The 20,383-nt window shown below is 34.0% G+C and overlaps 1 protein-coding gene across 3 annotated transcripts in view; it reads right to left on the bottom strand.

The window, feature by feature from the left end:
• Positions 1-9,554: 9,554 nt before the first annotated feature.
• Positions 9,555-20,383, bottom strand: part of LOC149779789 (brevican core protein-like) — a 30,485-nt gene continuing 19,656 nt past the window's right edge. For all 3 annotated transcript variants that reach the window (XM_089940658.1, XM_089940660.1, XM_089940659.1), the window contains 4 exons: positions 19,458-19,549; positions 16,907-16,997; positions 15,159-15,378; positions 9,555-9,720 (listed from right to left, as the gene is read on the bottom strand). In XM_089940658.1, the coding sequence (XP_089796784.1) occupies positions 9,690-9,720; positions 15,159-15,378; positions 16,907-16,997; positions 19,458-19,549 (434 nt within the window). In that variant the 3' untranslated portion in view covers positions 9,555-9,689. The remainder of the gene's footprint in view (positions 9,721-15,158; positions 15,379-16,906; positions 16,998-19,457; positions 19,550-20,383) is intronic.

The following is a 20,383-nucleotide window of genomic DNA, read 5'->3' as shown; positions in this document are numbered from 1 at the left end:
TGGCCCTCATTATACCTATTTTTTTCAACGGAAGCATTTACTGTGTTGATCAGATTCAGACAGATCAAAGGAGTCAACATGAATGACATGAATGGTCAGTAGGAAGATCATCTTCAGTCACACATTAATGATGTTGTGATGTTCAGTACAACTAATATCTTCAAAACTGTGGCAGACATGTTTTATCTTAAAGCTGATATAATCATATGTCTAGCCAGTTTTGATATCCTATGGTTTTCGTTGTCACGGTATTCTTATCTCACGCATTCATATAAATAGTTTTCTCGACTGTCGTGTATCTTTTCTTGCATATACTCTATGTTGTCACCTTGCCATCACTTCATGTACTCTTTGCCGCCATCTTCCCATTTCTGTATTATTCATTATTGTGATCTTTGTTGTTATCCATCCATTTGTTATATTTCCCTTTTGACATGACTTGCAGAAAGTAGAAGTTCTGTAGAACTCAGCCAAGTCTTTATCGTCACCTTAGTTTGAACATGTCTTGGAATCGATCTGTGTATTTACACAACTGCAATTCAAGTTGTTTTCATTGCGTATTGTAACACTATAAGTCATCTTGCAAATACTATTGTTTCATACTAAGCTAATGTTCAGTTTACTTTCCAAACTCCAATGACAAATAAGTGGAACTCGGTCAAGGCAGAAAAGAAATGCTCTAAGCGCCAAGTGTCGTTGAATTTGGTAAGCAGCTAGGCAACGTCAGCAACCATCTAATAACCAAAGAGTAAAGTTTAAAGAAGTAACAAGATCATGGAACACAACATCAAAATCATACTAAGTCACAACAATGAAATGACCATAAGCCACATGATTTAGGTATGATGATGCAGTGGTTTCACTTCTCTTGTTTTTTTTGGTCAACAATAATACAAATGATTCTTCTCATATCTTTCAGCATGAACAATGTTTATTCCCCCAAAAAATATTGCATACTCCTCTACCTTACCTCATGTCATAATTAACGTTTTCTAAAATAAAAAAAAAATATTACCTAATTTAAAATATCATTCTGGAAGGTTCCAAATGGTTACAGATTAATGTTAGAAGCTCTGTTAGGAAAATTATAATAAAGAACATAGAAAACACAATGTCCTTGTCTTAGACCTAGATAAGTATGTTTACTTCTATTAAAAATGTTCTTAATATTAAACCCATGCTCATAAATAAAAATATTAGCTATGTATTAGTTGCTTCCATAATTTACTAAAATCAATGTTTTTACATATACAATGAATTCGATTTTGACAAGATCAGCTACAAAATAAAACATTTACCTAACACAAAGCATTTAAAAACATAAAACAAACGAACAAACAATGCCAATTAAATTTACATTAAAATCAGAAGGTACTGAGAGTAATAGCGAACAATTAATCAAAGCACATCAATAAGAAAAAACCTTGTATTTTTTTTAACAATCCGATGCATATTATGATTTAACAAGCCTTCAAGTCTTCTAACACTAGATGTAACAAACTAAATGTCGACATAAAAAGACAGCATGAACACGAGTTACCACTTAGACCGTCTGCGGCATGATGTTTGAAAAGTTGTTTAAGATCTCGCTGGGTATAATAGCAAACACGGACAATGAAGAAAATTATAAACTTGATTATCTCATATGTTCTTAGGCAACGCACAATTGCGTGCATACTATCGAGTGGACGTTTACCTGAGAAAATTATTACTTACAATTAAGTGCAGTGTCGTTCTAAATAATTAACAACGTGTCTAGCAAAGCTTACAAATATTAACAACACAATTTACCAAATGATGTTAAGAACTGCCCTTACTTTTGCACACACCACGCTTTTAAAGAACTATTTAAGTGTGGAATTTGTCCACCGTCAAGAATGATAATTGAATAGATTGTTAAACTGATTAGTCTAGTTTCGATTAGCTCATAAATGACTACTGGATAATTCACTGACGTTTGCCTGAAACAACTGTTGCTAAGTGAACATCTTAAGAGATGAGTTAATAACAACAAAACAACCGAACTGAGTTGTTCCAGAATACAAAATAGTTAAGAATATTGAACAATAGAAATGCATGAAAAGACTACAAAGTTTTATCCAAAACTTTGAAATGGGTAGAAACAAGCACATAAACAGATTATACTATTTGGTTTTTCAACTAGTGGATTGTGTTTATCTAGAATAGCTATGAGTAGCCCTTAAATGATTTGGAACAAAAGTCATATAAATGTTTTTAAATACTCTTCATGAAAACTTCATTCACAAAAAACTTTAAAGCACGATGAGATATTATAAAGCCATTGCTAAGTTAAACAGTTTCAATAATGTGACAAGCAATTGTATCACTGAAACGAGATAAAAGTCGATGAGTTCATTACCATCATCAACGAGTACAATCAATAAAAACAAAAATTCAAAAAGTAGAAATCGAACAAAAACAATTACATTACAACCGAGTCATTTCATGAAAAAGAGTTAATTTTCTCCAAAATGACAGATCTGACAAACGGTACTAGGACAAATTAGAAGCGGACAAAATGGTATGGACAAAATATTATGTGGACATAATGGTATTGGACGAATTGGTATGGATAAAATGGTGTGGACAAAATGGTACGGACAAAATGGTATGGGACAAAATGGTACTAGGATTAAATGGTACAGACAAAATGGTACGACTACAATTTTATTAATACGAAATGTAAACAAAAAGACAAATTTTTACAAAATAACATTAATAGACTGCTATTGTGAACTGACCTAGGATGATTTATAATAATTTTTTTAAAAGTCTTACTGGGCTTTCTAGGGTATCACTTTTCGGCTAATCGCATATGTCACAATTGCTGCAATATATTTTCGGCGCGTTTTTGACATCCGCGCAAACGACAGGACACCAAAAATTAAATGTAGTTAGAAGAACTTAAACTTTTCTAATAAAAACTAACTTTTTGAAAGCCTTTTAAAAGGCAAGAAAGAGCATGGAACGTGACACAAACAATAAATCAAGTTATTTCTAGGCTTCATGTTGACTGTTTAATTTCAATGCCAGAAAGCCAGGTTGATGAAGGTCATCATAAAGTTATTTTTAGTTGTCTGATTTAAAAATGAGACCAACATAAACTCTATCTCAGATGATATGAATAACCATTGTCCATTAGTTTATGTCTGGGTTGAATGCACAGGTATATTGACATAAATTGCTTTTAGGTCACGGAAGACTGATTTTGTTGATTCAAAATTGTTGCGAATTTTTTCAGTCATTAAAATTGCATTGAATTACTATTTGGTATCGTTGCATTTTGTAGATTCGGCATAAGTTATTTGCAGTTTCACTTGAGTTTTTTTATAAAATACAATTAACATTTCCGAACTTACACGAATACAGTTTTAAGAAAATCATTTGTATTGGTATCTTTTTCAGTTAGTTTATGGATGCGTGAATATTTTGATATGTGTATAAAAATTACATTTTATTATGAATTTAGGTAATTAGTATTTGCATTAGCAACCGAAATTGTAATAAATGTACCATTTTATCCCGTTTTGTCCCATACCATTTTCTCTGCAACATTTTATCCATACCATTTTGTCTATACTATTTAATCCTAGTACCATTTTGTCCCATACCATTTTGTCCGTACCATTTTGTCCGCACTATTTTTTCCATACAAATTTGTCCAATACCATTATGTCCACTTAACATTTTGTCCATACCATTTTGTCCGTACCATTTTGTCCGCTACCATTTTGTCCCGCCACCTGACAAACTCTCCACTTCATTGGTGCTTGATAATATAATGCAATTAGTAGTGCATATTTTAGTGTAACAATAACAACGAAACGAGGACTATTTCATTTGCCCATGGCTAATATAATCCTGATATGTTCATAAAATGTCACAAAGGGACAATTTTAAGGGAATAACTATGAATGTTGACAATGATAATAATATTAGTACTGAATGTTCGAAACACAACTTAAAAGTTCTAATAACTCCTAGCAACAATACCACAATATAGATAACCAAAAAGATTGTTAAATTTCAAGAATTCAAAAGCCAGACAACTACTCAGGAAACATCTGAGTCACACATAATTTGCACTGTGACTTTCTTTCGTGCAGTGTTAATGGGTATTACAAGCAATCATAAAAGTTTACCATGTACTTATTATCAGTATGAAGGATCGAGATGGCAAGATGATTTTCACAACATACTATAACATAAGGTCCAAATGAATGTGTATATAAAGTACAAACGGATAGAACGGATACAATGGTTCTAAAACCATTACGATTAACCATGAATCTCAACAATAACCATATGGTGAATATGACATGTCCTGAATTTGATGCGGTAAAATTAATTTTCTACAAAAGCAAGCGGAAACACAAATATACAAATCTCTGGTAAATAACAACTTGAAACTCGTCAAGATGTTCAGAGAACAGGCTGACACCAAGATATCCAAAACGCTTGTGGGCATCAACAGGAAAATTGACACTGAAACAGAGATCAATAATGTATATAATGCTATTCAAACACAACTTTCAGTAAAGGGAAACAAGAATATGGTTTATCTTACTTTAGGTAATATGTGCAATCAATTAAACAGAAGATAAACAGTGAAATACATGAATTGGAAAGTAACATGAAAACGATTAAAATATATCTGGAAAACTGAGGAACAATACATTCCCAAGATGAACAGTTAACAGGACTTGGATAATGACATTCAACCGAAATAGGCAATAAGTTAAAAAGATCTTAAATGATTTTGGCGCAAAAAGTCATGACCTCAACGATTTCGGACCAATAATTCATTTCCAGTAGAACTTTATGCTATTTTATAAATAATAAATTAATGTATTTTAATAGTGAGTGGCATACAAAACACTCCTGCTTCCTTTGAGTAGAGAAATTTGTCAGTCTCGTAATGCAAACGTTTCACAGCATGCTTATGTTAATTGTTTACTTTTAGACATATGTTAGGTATGACCTAATTATCTTGGCCATACATCACTTACACTCAAGAAAAGTAGCATCTGTGTCTATCTCGACAAAGTAGAAAAATTATACCGAAATATCATCACTGTGACCTAATTCGTATGCTTAAGTTACAATGTATTTTCAGCCACCTTTTCGTTTCACACACAATATATTATACTAATGATAGCCGAATGACCGAATGACTGAATGTCATAGAGAGTAAGATAGCCATAGCAAATCTAGGCTGCTATGATACAATTTTAACACTATTTCAGCTGATTATTTATATTGTTTAATAATAAGCTGCACTCATGTAAACTGGTACGTGGATATATCTTAGAAAGCGATTAGAGTACGTTAACTAGTACTCGCCTAGGCTTACGTACCATCAGTATATACCCAAGAATAACAAACTTTGGTCACTATAACCTAATCTTTACACGACTTTATTTCCCACCATATATTTCTAACGGCATTAATATGTCATTTCACGTACACTCTTGAAAATCTCTTTCTATATTAATCTAAGGGTGAATAGTCTAAGATATGTCATTGTCACTTATTTTCATGCTTATGTGGTATTTTACCTTCGGCTAATGAGATCAAATATGGAATAGTACATTTTTAGTTCCGCGATATGCTGAAGATACGTCACTAATTCTGGCATGATTAGAGACATTATTAAATCTCCTTTAGAGCTAAAATCAGTGCTCACAATTGTATCATTCATGTATCAATATCAAAACGTCGAATGTGTATTTGAGTGTAACATTTTTACGTAGTATTTTAAGAACAGATAAAGAGATAATGCTATAATAGATGTGAAATCGAAAGGTATATGAAAAATGAGGAATACAAATGATGAGATTACATTAGTTTCAACATTAATTGAAATGTATAGAGGACAGTAGATAAGTGTTGTCTAATGAAGAGTGGAAAGAACTGCTAAATCTGAGAGCACTGGAAATATTAAATATTACTCTGTTATGCAATGAACATATCAACCGTCTTGTACCAAACGCTTGTTAGTGTGATGTCATGGGGTGGGACTTGTATAGAGCCACACAAAAATGTTTCATATTTTTATTTAATATGATTTGTTATAGTGCTCTGTATGAGATTATAGTACAAGCTACACGGGTCATATATACATTCAACACCAGTTATTTCAGTAATGGACGTTACGTTTTAGAATTTGATTATATATACCTTTAAGTGGCAAGTGTTCACTTCATTTGGATTCCTATGCATCCATCTTCCTTTGGAAGGTCATTTTTAAACGCCCAGAGAATTGCATACGGTAAAGTCAATGTTAAAGTACGTAGAAAGTTTCGGACAAAATGAATCTACAGGTGTGATCCAGTACAATCCAGACTGAATGTAGCGTGCTGCGATGTCACAATAAAGGTTTAATGACAAACAAATTCGCAATGCCCTCGATTGTGACGATTCCACTCGATTGTGATGATTCCACTCGAAGAGCTCTTATTTTCAGCCAAGTTTAGTATATGAATGCTATTGTAAAATTCCATAGCGATAGATAATTTTGGTCTGGAAGTTTCTTGGTGACAGTTAAGGTGAAAAGTATTAAATAATAAGGCTTGAATAGATTTTGATTAAAGAAAATTAGGGCTTTTTCTTTTTAAAAGAACAATTTTATATTTCATTTAAAATAGTAAGTGCGCATACAGAACTCATGTGAATTGCTCTATAATACAATACCAACGTTCGTACCTGAATCTGTGTCCTCCAAGAAGAATGTCACTGAATTATAACAAATCTATCATTACTCAACATTTAATGCAAGGCATAATTGAATTTATTTTGTCTCTTTAGTAATAACAGGGCCTAACTTGAAACAGACTACAGTCCATCTGGTAGCCTATCATTATGTAATATAGTCCAGACCCTCTGTAATTTAGAATAATGTCCGAAACATAAAATATATAAATCCATTCTATCACCTAAAACGGATTGCGAGAAAGAATGCAATTTTATATCTCACATATTTCTATTGTTGTTTCTGTAAAGGTTATTGGTGTATGTCTTGTAAAGCACACGATCAATACCTAGCTTGGCTGGGCAGAAAACGCAATACGTTATATTACCTTACAGCCCTTTGGTCGGTCAGGAAATCATTCGTAAAAGCTAGTGGTGTATGCAGTATTCAGCATACTATTAATACTTGATTTGATTCCTCAGAGCCCGTTATAAAATATTTTACACTTACATGCTTTTTATTTTGTCCACGAAGCCATCCCTAATGTTTATTGGTGTATGTATTTTTCAACGCGCATTACCTACCTGCTTTCTGCAGGATTATCCACGATTTCGTGTTTTAAAAGGAATAAGACAAGTTGGTATATTATCCTCTTAAATTTATATGGCATTTATAAATGAACTTCTTGATGTATTACCAACATATAAGAATGTTTTTTTCTTAATGTTTGATAATCCTTGCCCGTGTCCAACTGTATTAGACGATATGCTTCTTCTTGAAGTCTTGTGACGAGTATTCACTAAAGTGGGAATTTGGATAAAACTAAGAGAAAACTGATATCGTAGTGTTTGACGAAAACTCGCCGCACTACAAAGGAAGCAATAGACAATAGTTCTTGGATTTTGATAGTAATCACGAAACAGAGTTATGCAAGTGTTAATGTGTCTAGGTATAATTAAATCGATAGAACACTTAAAGAGACTAAATATAAATATTTACGTACTTTCTTCAGTTATATTGATATTCGAGTAAATATAAATAACTTAATCATCTCATGGTTAAGATTTTGTATGGAACTACGACAATATACCCGAAGCGTTGTATGGTTGTGACACTTGGTTTAACGCAGGCAATCAGAATATACCTTGCTTGATGAATGCAGTTTATCTTTTGTAAAACAGTTTTACTGCGTCTTTTCATCTATTATATGCCAAGATTGCCAATTAAATAACCTGGCTTTGTTCCAGAAATGTTTAAACTGATGAATTAATTTAATCTAATAGACGTCATAGAGTCGTACACTATGCAAGGTCGAATAACGGTTAATAAACGTGAATGAAAAGGTATTGGTTAATTCTAAGTTCATTGCTTGCGTGAAAAAGTATATATGATGCAAATGATAACAAACATAATCCTATTTAAATCTTTGTGAGCAATTCTATATTTAGTTTATTAACGCCATATATTATGTGGATAAACATTCTAGTACTTTTATATGAATCAATAAATACCTTCATTTGATACTGAATTTTGTACAGTTATGTTCACGTAAATGGTAATCAACTGTTATAATGTGGAGGAAAATATGTAGAAAACGAACTATGACCTTAAGATATACCCAGTAAATTTTCCTTATTTCTCATTGTTCTTTCTATTTTTTACTGTATTCTCTGTACCATTGAATGTATTCTTCGCAAAATTACGGAAAAATACAAATATCAATAAATCAATAAAACAAATCTGTCAATTTGAAGTTTCTTGCTACAGTAGGTCCAAAACTCCAGTAGCGACCGACAATACATTTCCATTATAATGTCAAAATGTAGAATGCAGACGGTTTTCCATTGATTACCGGGTTATACATAATAAACTACTTATACCACATCAGAAGGAAAAAGAAGCATTAGAAAAAGATAAAGAACAATAGAAGTAGAAATAAAGGGCAAGCAAATAATACACATAATTATTTAACCAAATCGTCCCCAGAAACATTGTACACATTGAGCAGATAACAAAACTTCGAGCCTTTATGTTTCATGTTACTTACTATATGTTGTTCTTAAAATCAGAAGCAGCCTGTTTGTTCGGGAAGCACCAAGTTAATGATAATGACACTGGACATTCAAAGATTGGAATTTGATGCAGATGCTAATGTGAAGTTCTTCATAGTTAGTGAGCATATAGAGTTTCTCTTCAATATATTTCATCCAAATATAATGATGTAATTACCATTAAAACCAAGCAACCAACTTCTTCAACATATCATTCAACCAAATATAATGATTTAATTACTATTAAAACCAAGCAACGAAATTCTTCAACATAACATTTCTGGCCAAATATACTGATGTAATTACCATTAAAACCAAGTAACCAACATCATCAACATAGGTTTCTGTCCAAATAAAGCGCTGAAAGTACCGATACAAACCAATTAACCAACCAACTTCTTCAATATAGCTATTCTATCAAAATAAAGTGTTGAACGTAACGTTGAAAAACTAACAATTCCTTCAACATGCTATAGTAAGAAAGGAATGAACGTCAAGCATTGATAAAAGTTGTGATTAACTATCACCTGTGTCCTTATTCCCAGCGAGCCGTTGATGTGGTTGTGGCAGGAACCCGCTTCACTCGCCAAACACTGTATAAATCATGAAACACTACATCCTGTCTAATGTATATTTGTTTATTAATTATTGTTGTTATGGCCGATATGAAATGAATAAATGGGTTTGAATAATAGCGAAATACTGTATTGGGGGTGTCTTTTTCTCTTTTTTTTATTTTCCATATTGACTCTTGGTGTTACAGTTCTTTAACAGTAATCCAAAATGACAAATTACATCAAAAGAACCTTTATTAAACTAGAAATATACATCATACAGTGACTGAATACCACGCGAAATCTTCGTTTTCTCAATTAATCTGATTTTAATGCAGGCTGTCAAAGATTATCAACATGACCAGTTGTTGTCTATCCAAATCCAGATTCTATGGGTTGGACTCTGAAAGAAAAACAAAAAACTTTAAATTTTCGATTAAGGACTTCTTTCAATTAGTTCTACATATTATGATTGGAAACTACTCACACCTGTAAATATTCCAACAAAAATATTTCTGTGTATAATTCCTGTTAAGAATTTCAAACTCGTTTTGTCATTGATACACCACGAAATGTATAAAAGTTTCATTAAAATGAAAAGATGTTTGCTGAGTTTCCTTTTATTGAAAAATTTATACAGCGAGTGGCATATCAAAGATAAAGCGTACAAACCGAACATCTTTTATTTATATCACATACAAATACACATACTGGCATTTCCAGAGCAGTTAACACTAACTACAAGTAACTGAGTATTGACGGAATGAATGAACTATGAACAACCTTGTCCGGTGAGTCCGCTGCAAAATATAGTTCTTAAACTTTTGCGAATAATCGCAGACTCCTTTGAAAATTTATATTTTGTTTCTTTTTGTTTTATATATATATCCGGGGTCCCAAGTGGTCGAGTGGTATAAAGGGCTCTCCGTTACGGATCACTGCCATCTCACTTCAGTTAACGTGGGTTAGACTCCAGGATTCGACCACTGTGGGTATGTGAGAAAGCTTCCAGTAGCTTCTCGTGGGACGGTGGTTCTTCCCGGGGTTTTCCCGGGTTCTTCCTCCACCATTAACACTGGCCGCCATGCATAGCCTATCGTGTGCTGAAAAATGGCGTTAAACAACAACAATATATATACATATATATATATATATATATATATATATATATATATATATATATATATATATATATATATACTCATAATAATAATGAGGACTTTGTGTAGCGCCTAATAGTTAGCGCTATAAGCGCTTTACAACATTAGACAACACCTACAAGATAAAACAAAAACATATATAATGATATGAGTACAAAAACAAACACCACGAAATTAGAAACAAAAAAAAACATGCTGAAAAAATTTAAGGTAGGAAACTATTAGGTCTGCAAGTTTGTTTTTGCAGTTGAAAAAAGTGAGTTTTGAGAGCACGATTGAATGGGATCACTTTGTCTTGGTGTCTATGTTCAATGGGCAATTCATTCTACATTGCTGGACCCTGGTATGCAAAAGAACGCTGTCCATATGACTTTGTTTTCAGAGTGTGAATAATGAGTATACCATTGTCAGAAGAGGAGCTTAAGTATCTTGCTGGTGGGCACACATGGGTGAGGCCGGATAGGTATGTTGGACTGGAGTCCGTCAGTGAAACGTAGCACAGAGAACAACTTTTGGGTTTGATTCTGGATCGAATGGATAGCCAGTGTAGGGTACAGAGCAGCGGGGAGGTGTGCTCTGATCGTGGTACTCTAAGTATGATCCGAGCAGCTGTGCTTTGAACTATTTGAAGTTTTTGGAGCATATATTGAGATGAACCAGACAGAAATGAGTTACAATAGTCCAGCCTTGAAAGTGCTAATGAACACACAAGTGTTTTAGTGGCATCAACTGAAAGATATTTGCGAATGGAGCTGATGCGTCTCAGCTCAAGATATGCAGCCTTGCATATGTTCCTGACATGTTGGTTAATGTGAGAGTACTGTCCAGAGTAACACCTAGGTTTTGTACTGATTGTGTGAATTTAATGTTGGTGGTGCTGATATTTATTGTTTGAGGTAAAGGATGTGAATGAGAAAGTCTTTATGTTGTGATCAGAATGGCCTCAGTTTTATCATCATTCATCTGCAGCTTGTTACATGTCATCCATGATTTCACATCAAAAATGCACCTCTCTACACCTTGGATGGTAGCATCAACTTCAGTTCGGTGGCTAGATTTGTATATTTGGGTTTAATCAGCGTACAACTGGTGAGACGATAGATGATGATCTATGACACTTGAGAGCGGCTGAGTGTATAGAATGAAGAGAACAGGTTCAAGAACAGACCCCTGTGGAACACCACAACATAGATCAACTGGGCTGGAGTGTATTCCATTTGCAGACACAATTTGTGTCCTGTTGACCAAATAGGACTTTAACCACAGTAAGGCTGTATCACGAATGACAAATTCATGCTGGAGACGCTAAAGTAATATATCATGGTCTATTGTGTGAAATGCTGCAGACAAATCAAAGAGGGCGAGGATTGTAATCTTTCCGCTATCCAAAGCAGAGAGAATGTCATTAACTACTTTTAGAAGAGTAGTTTCAGTATTTTGGCAAGGGCGATATGCAGATTGTACATTGCTAAAAAGACTGTTTGAATTCAGATGAGATACAAGCTGGGGTAGAACAACCTTTCCTAAGATTTTTGATATGCATGGGAGATTAGATACTGGGCGGTACTTCTTTAAATCGTTTTGGTCTAGTGTTGGTTTCTTCAGCAGAGGCTTTACAATGGCAGTTTTGAAAAATGATGGAAATTCCCCTGATGAGAGAGACGTATTAATAACATCAGTTAGTGAAGGCAATACTGGATCTAAGCACTCAAGCAGCAGTGATGTTGGAATTGGATCAAGTTCTCATGACTTTGGTTCAATCTTCATCAGGATTGTACGTACGAAATCCATAGAGAAAGGTTCAAATGCTGATAATGGTTGCCGCTCAAATGACGTATCCCAACTGTATGGTGACGACGAGTCAATTGAAATTGTGGTGTCAAGCTTATCTCTAATGGTTTGTACTTTGTCACGGAAGAAATTTGCAAACATGTCCGGAAGGTGGACTGGAGAGAAGGTAGTTGGAAGTGGTGTAGATTTGTTCCTCGACATTAGCTTGTTAGTAATCTCGAAGAGCTCTTTGCAGCTGAAACTTTCCATGATATTAGTAGTGTAATGGGCTGATTTCGCTGCATGAACTATATTTGTGACATTCTTCTTGGCGGCTTCATAGATTTGTTTATGAATAGTGAGTCCGGTGGAAATCCAAAGCCTCTCAGTTTTACGGCGGTCTCTTTTAGCAGTGCGAAGCTGGTCCCTAACACTGCTATACCATGGAGAACACTTTTGAATTCATACTCTGCACTTGGTTGCTGGCGCATGTTTGTCGAGCAATGAACGCAGGCAGCTATCTAGTTGTTTTGCTGTAGGAGTCAGGCAAGTTGTTAGGTTTGCTTGTATGTTATGCATTAGTTTGGTTCTATTTATGATACGGAGGTTTTTCTTAGTAGCAGATAAAGGTGGAGGGTTAAGGACTGATACGTCAGGATGGCATAGGTGATCTTATGCAAGCTCGTGGGATACCAGGGAGGACCGTAGAATGTTATCATCAGGTCTATGAAGAATCCAGTCTAAAATGTGACCATGTTTATGGGTGGGTTGGTTAACTGACTGTTCGAATTTGAAAACACTGATGGTATCTAGGAGTTTTGATGTGTTTGGGTTTCTGGGACAGTCAAAGTCAAAGTTGAAATCTCCAGGAATAATCAGGTCGCCACCTATCGAATTTCTATACTCCAGGAGATTCGGAAATTGCTCCAAAAAGAGAGATTCAGTCAGCTTGTTTTCTACTAGGAGGAGCGTGATATAGGCAGAACAAATGGACTGACTTTTACTCCAGTGTGATTGTGGTTTGGACTAGTTCAAACGATGTGTGGTCGAAACTGAATGTAGTTGTGTGCTTAAGACGTTTGATCATGGAGTTCTTTGTGATGACCAATTTCACCTCCGCGAGAGTTACGGGGGAACGACTTGATCGAGTAACCAATGGGTGTTAGACCCACGCACTTGGGTTCATCGCCTGACGTCGACATTCTGGTCGTTGATAAAATTAACTATTTCTGTGCGCTTCTCCGGTGGTCCTACTGATTGGGCATTGAATAATACAATACGCAGAAGTATCTCTTGGATAGTTGACACAAAGGTTGACGAATTAATAGGGTTTTGAATTAGGTTATCTAAATTAACGATTGAATTTTTAAATTGTTGAGTCGGAAAGGGCATAAGGGAGATAAGTGGAATTTTTCTTTCTGTTCTACGCAGGCCAGCTTTGAAACAACGTTTCTTTTTCGCTTCTGTTTACATTTAGGTAATGATGAATGTAATCCCAGTTCGTTTAGTTTATAGCACAATGTAGTGTGGAGAGCCAAGGAGTGGTCATTTAAAGCAATTAATGAGGGTCCATCATAGCATAAACGGTCTGACTGGCGACTATCACGTGATGGCGGTTTGCTCAAAAACAAAGGAAGTTGTAGCAGTGGAGCAAGACAGCTGAGTTCTCGTTTCCAAAATAAAAAGATGAAGAAACACATACGAACTGAACAGCCAATACATAATGAACACAATAACATAGACGAAGACAGGCAACATGCACAAATATCATGAAAAGGCACAAAAAAAACGGAAAAGCTGCTTCAAGCTGGTTAAGCGATAGCGGCCATCTTGATTTTTTTTTTCTTTTGTTTTTGTTTTTGTTTATATATATATATATATATATATATATATATATATATATATATATATATATATATATATATAAAGATATAAAGACAGACAGCAACGTCAAGTAATCTAACTTTGCCCATATTATTTCTTGAATTTTCAATAAAATTGATTTTTGGATACATCTAATTAGACCATGAAAAGAAGATACTCATTTTGGTTCCGGTCCGGAAGTGCAAACCAGGAATCCACCATTCCGGACCTCAAGTCAGATTTATGTGCTGTCGGCTTCTTTGTTATTTCCATTACTATAAATCTGCATTGAACTTATAATCTTATTATCCTGCTTTTTCTGGCAACACACTTCACAATATAGATATCTTTAATGAATCAAAGTATTTTTTTGTGATCCGTCTCATGATTTAGATCTAGAGGAAATAACTCTTGCAGTCTTTATGAACACATGCTACTTATATAAAATATTAGAGCTCTTCTCATTAACAAAACTGAATATAATAATTTTATGATGACCAACTGCATTTTAATTAGTTATTTGAATTACTGTTTCTTCAGATTTACTTTGCCAAAACATGGAGAACACGTACAGTTCTCCGGCATTGGTATTGGCCTCAAACCCTTAACAAAGGAAATATATAACTCTGCATGACCTCTATATATCAAAGAGCCGAATTAAACCTTTTAACGGATCTCCAAGAACAGAAAAGCTTCAAAATTCATTAGTCGTCCGTGATTTAATTGTCCTCAAAAGACGTTTATTGTTGCTCATTACACCATTAATTTAGACCATTTGAATTAAAACTATACTTTGTAATTAAGTATAACTACTAACGGTGACTGGATTAGATTAGATTATCGTATATTGCTAACAAGTAAACGTTAGATAAGGATTATTTTTGGAGATCTATATGTGGATGGATTTTTATTTGCAAATGACTATCGGCACGCATACATATAATTTTAAATTTATTACAGACATTGATGGTAAGATTTCGTTTCATTAAGAGAGAGAGAGAGAGAGTGATGCTTTATTAAGAGAGAAGGATAGAGAGCTTATTCCTACCCCTCTTCACAAATAAAGAAAGCAGAGCTTGAGCAGTTTAGTTCAGTCCACGTAAAACCGAAATGGGTACTGAGAGCCAGACAGCCGTAACCATGGATACCATTACCGACACCTGGCGTCCATCTAGAATTGACAACAGCGTCACCTGTTACCCACTGCAGCACATGCGCGTTCGATGAGGCTCCGATCCAGAATTTGGAACCATCTTCATCGACTGAAACTGATAAACAAAGTTTCAAATGGAAATAGCCATGTAGTTAGAATGAAATGTCTATGATTATGCGAGTTGGAGAGGAAAATGAAACGAAAGGTTCAATAATTACACACATACGAATAATAGTTTCTAAGTATTTACAACGGAAGTACGTGTATTACGATGTATGAAATACGCACCCAGACATACAAGTAATGCTATATTTCGCCAGGTATATTGATTACCCTTATTTGGTATGAGCTGTTTTAGTTTATTTTGATTATTCAGCTCTAATTTTCACTTACCTAGTAGGCCATCTCAGTCGTGTGATCTGTCTACTATGCCGGTGATAATCATTAAGGTTGCAAAACAATAATTACAATGTTCTACCATCAATTTACGTGCATAATATAAAAAAAAATTCAAAAACACGTGCCTAATTGTTAGGTAAAGAATAGATGTGTCATTTCTCTTTTTTTGAAGAGAAGGGTGTTGTCTACAAAACATTACGGTCACTACGGTCACCAAAATGGCATTGTAATAAATGGTGATCAAGTGATAAATGGCGTTATTTACCAATCACTGGCATCTCGGTTCTATCCACTTGGGTTCTGGTGTCGGGATCGACAAGTGGAGGTATGTGAGTAAACTTGCCAGTAGCTTCCCACAGTTTGGTGGTTCCTCCCGGGGATTCCCGGCTTCTTCATCCACCAGATATATAAATGTCTAAAATTACTACATTTTTATCGGCTTTAGAAAATTTAATGTGTCTTCATTATTTTTCCATTTAAATTGTTATATCTTTATATGCCTTCGAAAGTTTAATATGGTTTCGATTTTCTGCAATCTTTTGTACTATATGTTATCTCCTTAGAAAATATGATGTGCTTGCATTATTTTTCAAATCTAAATTTGTATATTTCAATCCGCTTTACAAATTCTAATATCCCTTAATGTTTGTCAAATATTAGTAATACATTTTAATGTGCTTTAGAAAGTTTAAGATACTTTTACTGTTTTGCATATTTTAATTACTGTATTTTAATCCGCTTTAAAATATTTAAAATGCGTTCATTGGTTTTCGAATTTTAATTACTAAATTTTAATATGATTTCAAATTTTATGATATCTCAGTTGTTTTACAAATCTAAATTGCTGCATTTTAATCTGCGTTAGAAAGGTTAATGTGCCATCATTGTTTTGCAAACCTTAGTTACTACATTTTAATCAAATTGGGAAAGTGTATGACACCTTAATTGTTTCATCAAATCTTAATTCAAAGTTATATCTGCTTTAGAAATAGTAATGCATCTTAATTGTTGTACGTATCTTAATTGCTACCTATCATCTGCTACACCTTATTCAACACTATGTATTATAAAAATTATAAACTCTGTGTATGTACTGGAAGGCACTTTAGACTAATGACGCAGAAGCATTATGTAGTTCCGATTTGAGACCATTTGCCACTATAAGAAGAATAGATAACGTGTATTAGCATATGTATCACTAAACTTTCTTAGTTTTCTGCAACCGTTGATATTTTTTCACTCACTTTCCAAGGTCGCGAGAGCTGTTTCCAGGAAGTATTGTTTTTCAGTTGTATCAAGAACTGCAAGATGGCCAGCACGTCGTCTACAAAACTCCTGCATTTAATAAACATAAACTGTATTTTATCAATATTGCAGAATACATGAGAGATATGAAACATATACTGAAAATATTTTGTGGTAATGTTTGCATTTTTCATTACTGGCTTATCTAGGGCTTTGTTTCTTCGACCTTTTGAATTGTTTTGATTCCATATTGTATTCTCCTATAAAACGTTTTTCATCACATAGTTTATCGTGAAGTTAATTAAAGATGGGGCACTTTGCTAATAATGTATTCTACGGACACTCGTTTTTTTCAAGTAGTTGTTGGGAACAATCCTCATCGGTGGCGTATTTCAAATACTGATGCAACTTGCAAACAGCAAAGCACCAATTGAACATTTCCTCATCTCAAGATGGGATATAACATGTGAGAAATATTCAGAAATATTTACATACACACATCAGTGTTCATGGAACAGTAAACAAACATTTATGCCCCTCTTATCCTTAAAATTGGTCAAAACAGACAAAAGTAATGATATTGGTATGATATTATTATGGATTTAATTTTTTATAAAATTGATTTTTCATTTAAACACCAGAATAAGCATATGAATTATATTTCAAATCAAACATAACAATTATCATAACGCATTATCGACCCGACAACAGACTAACGAAGCAGTACTAAACCGATATTTTATTCCCAAACTGTACTGTTATGTTGTACCTTTGGAAATTCCGATATCACATATTCTTAACGAGTGTTGCATAGACACCTGTCTGTTAGATATGACTGTACAATTTAGACATTTACTGGTATTTTTCGTATGTCTTGAGTTACGGTCTTCAACCAGCTGTTGCATCAAACTCAAGAAACCAATCCAAAGCAATTTCCATCATTCAGAGTAGTTATTTCGGTCAGTATTTCAGACTCCTCTGGCAGCTTGGATAAACGATGTTGCATCTAAATCGCTCTCAAGTTTGACGGAACATCTGATTTTATGCCGATGTAGCACACACATTTCTAAATGGCCACAGAAGGTAGACGTACTGTTTGCGACACATTTTCTGTAACTGCAGCTCCTTTAAATAAATATATTTGTTGCAATGTTTATCTGTAAATACTTAATAGGTGCGTTTTGACAACTTTGTCTACGCTATGTTCGCAGCAGAAGTCAATGTGCATAAAAATAAGTCACGCGATGTAAGGTAGAGATAGCCGCAACCAGTGTTCTATACAAATATTAAAAAAATGTTAAATTTGGATGACTGTCAGTTTAACAAAATTCGCCCAAAGAAGATTACATAGATACGACGTATATACCCTTAGCATTCTTTACACAACAGCGGATGTGCCAAATATGCATAAAAAAGTTTTAGGACAACATGAAAAATCATAATTCTTCTTTCCTGTACATTAAAGCAGCAATCAATCGGCACAGCCTTAAAGTCTATAAAAATATTTTTATAAATGTAGAATCGTTGTAGACTTTTCAATTTAAATTAACATTTAATAGTATTACAAATTTTAAAACCGTCGACTGTATTATGTGGAATGAACATTGTCTTCGAGTCTTATATTACCCAGCACAGACGCAATTTGTTATGTGCGTGATTAACTATATTCAGACCATGTCCATTTTCGTAACACATTAGACAATTGTTTTTCTCAGAATATTTTTGTTTTTTTTTTAAATTTTTTTAGTTTCAATTTATATTATTTTATTTTATTAGTGCCCTCTGGAATAGCCAGTGACAAAGTTGCAGAGTCGGATTTCATCTATAATGCTTGAACCATTACTATAGTGTTATATCAATATATTTCAATGGAAAAATTTAGCCAATCAGATATACTTTTGTCTTTCATGACATAATGATTAAACTGATGTCAGAGGTTACTAGCAATTCTGGAACATCCGAAAGCTCGTACTAGATTATGTACGCTGACCAAACTCTTCCAAAATTTATTTTGTTTATCTCCATTCATTCCTGTCAAAGTAATTTTTCATAACAATTTTCTTGTATTTTGCGAGCCACAACTTTTTTCCTCTCTCTCTCTCTCTCTCTCTCTCTCTCTCTCTCTCTCTCTCTCTCTCTACAGTTCTATATTTTAAGCGAGAGAACACTTAAAGTTGCTAAAACTTTCGTTAAGTCCCACATCTGATTATTTGCGGAAATAAAATAATTTAAAACCCTCGTAAAAAGTTCATGCTGACCATCGTTGTTTGTTTAACTGGTTCTTTTCAGCTAGTATTTCCAACGTAAGCCTGATTATGGAGAACGTGAATGACTCTGAGTAAATATTCGTGAAAATATTTCGTAAAATAAAATAGTATCTGGTCAGCTTATTCCGTATGGTATTATTGCGATGCTGTGTCCCGCGTTAGGGGTCATACACTATACTGTCCGTGATATGTCGACAGTTGTAAAGGCATGGAAGCGCAATAAACTCTAGGAGAAACAGCGTGCCGACTAGTTGGTATATATTTTAACATCGCTTGATATTACCTGTGCTCCATTCCAATCAAAACGTTTTTCGAAGACCCGAAAGCACCTGTTAGACTCATACTGGCAGGCCGAATAATGTACCCATATCAAATCTAGAACAAAGTAATAACGTAACAGCATAACAACTTATAAATATTGTCCTTAAAAAAGGAATACTCCTTCTCTTATAAATCAAGCAACGAAAGAATAAAACGAATAACTAAATGTAAAACAAATAATGAATAAAAAGTGTCGTTATTATCTCTTTTTTCGCACCACAACCCCCCCCCCCCGCCCCTCCCAACAGCGCCTCCCACATATGCATGAATTATGAACACTTTAAATAATGGTATCTGCAGTTTGCAGTATATTTATGCATTAATGCAACGTAAATTTTGGGTCTGATTTCAGGTTTAGTACAGTCATTTCGAATGGACAGGACTAGTTGCTACAGTTAAAGAAGCTTAAAGATGGCGAATTACAGATCACTTCCTAATCTTTTCTTTGATTTACAACTTTCAATATTAAACTTAATAAATCACAAAACACGTCATTTGTATTATGTTTAAATGTGTTCATTCTGCAAAGGAATAAAAACAAAATGTAAATCACGATTTATTTTAAAGTCAAATTTAGATAGGAAAATGTCTGAAAAACAAAACCGACTGACACCCATATATAATGTTATTTTGCAACATGTATTGTACCAAAACTATCTTATTTCTCTACTAAATGGTGTGATCTTGTTAGTAAGCTCACACTAGTGATAAGATAGCCATTGTCAACTCAAGAACAAAAATAATGAGGAAAATGTGATAAATAAGGTCATAAACGGAAGATAAATAAGCACTCTTGATTTTATTTTGTATTTATTTTTCAATAATAGAACTGCATACAAGAGATTCATAATAATTGTTCGTTCAATTATAGCACTGTTGAGAGGATAC

The sequence above is a fragment of the Sinohyriopsis cumingii genome, chromosome 17, assembly GCF_028554795.1.
Source record: "Sinohyriopsis cumingii isolate HCF-2022 chromosome 17, ASM2855479v2, whole genome shotgun sequence".
Classification (NCBI taxonomy): domain Eukaryota; kingdom Metazoa; phylum Mollusca; class Bivalvia; order Unionida; family Unionidae; genus Sinohyriopsis; species Sinohyriopsis cumingii.
Note: the sequence above shows the minus strand (reverse complement) of the source record. Positions and strands in the feature narration are given on the sequence as shown.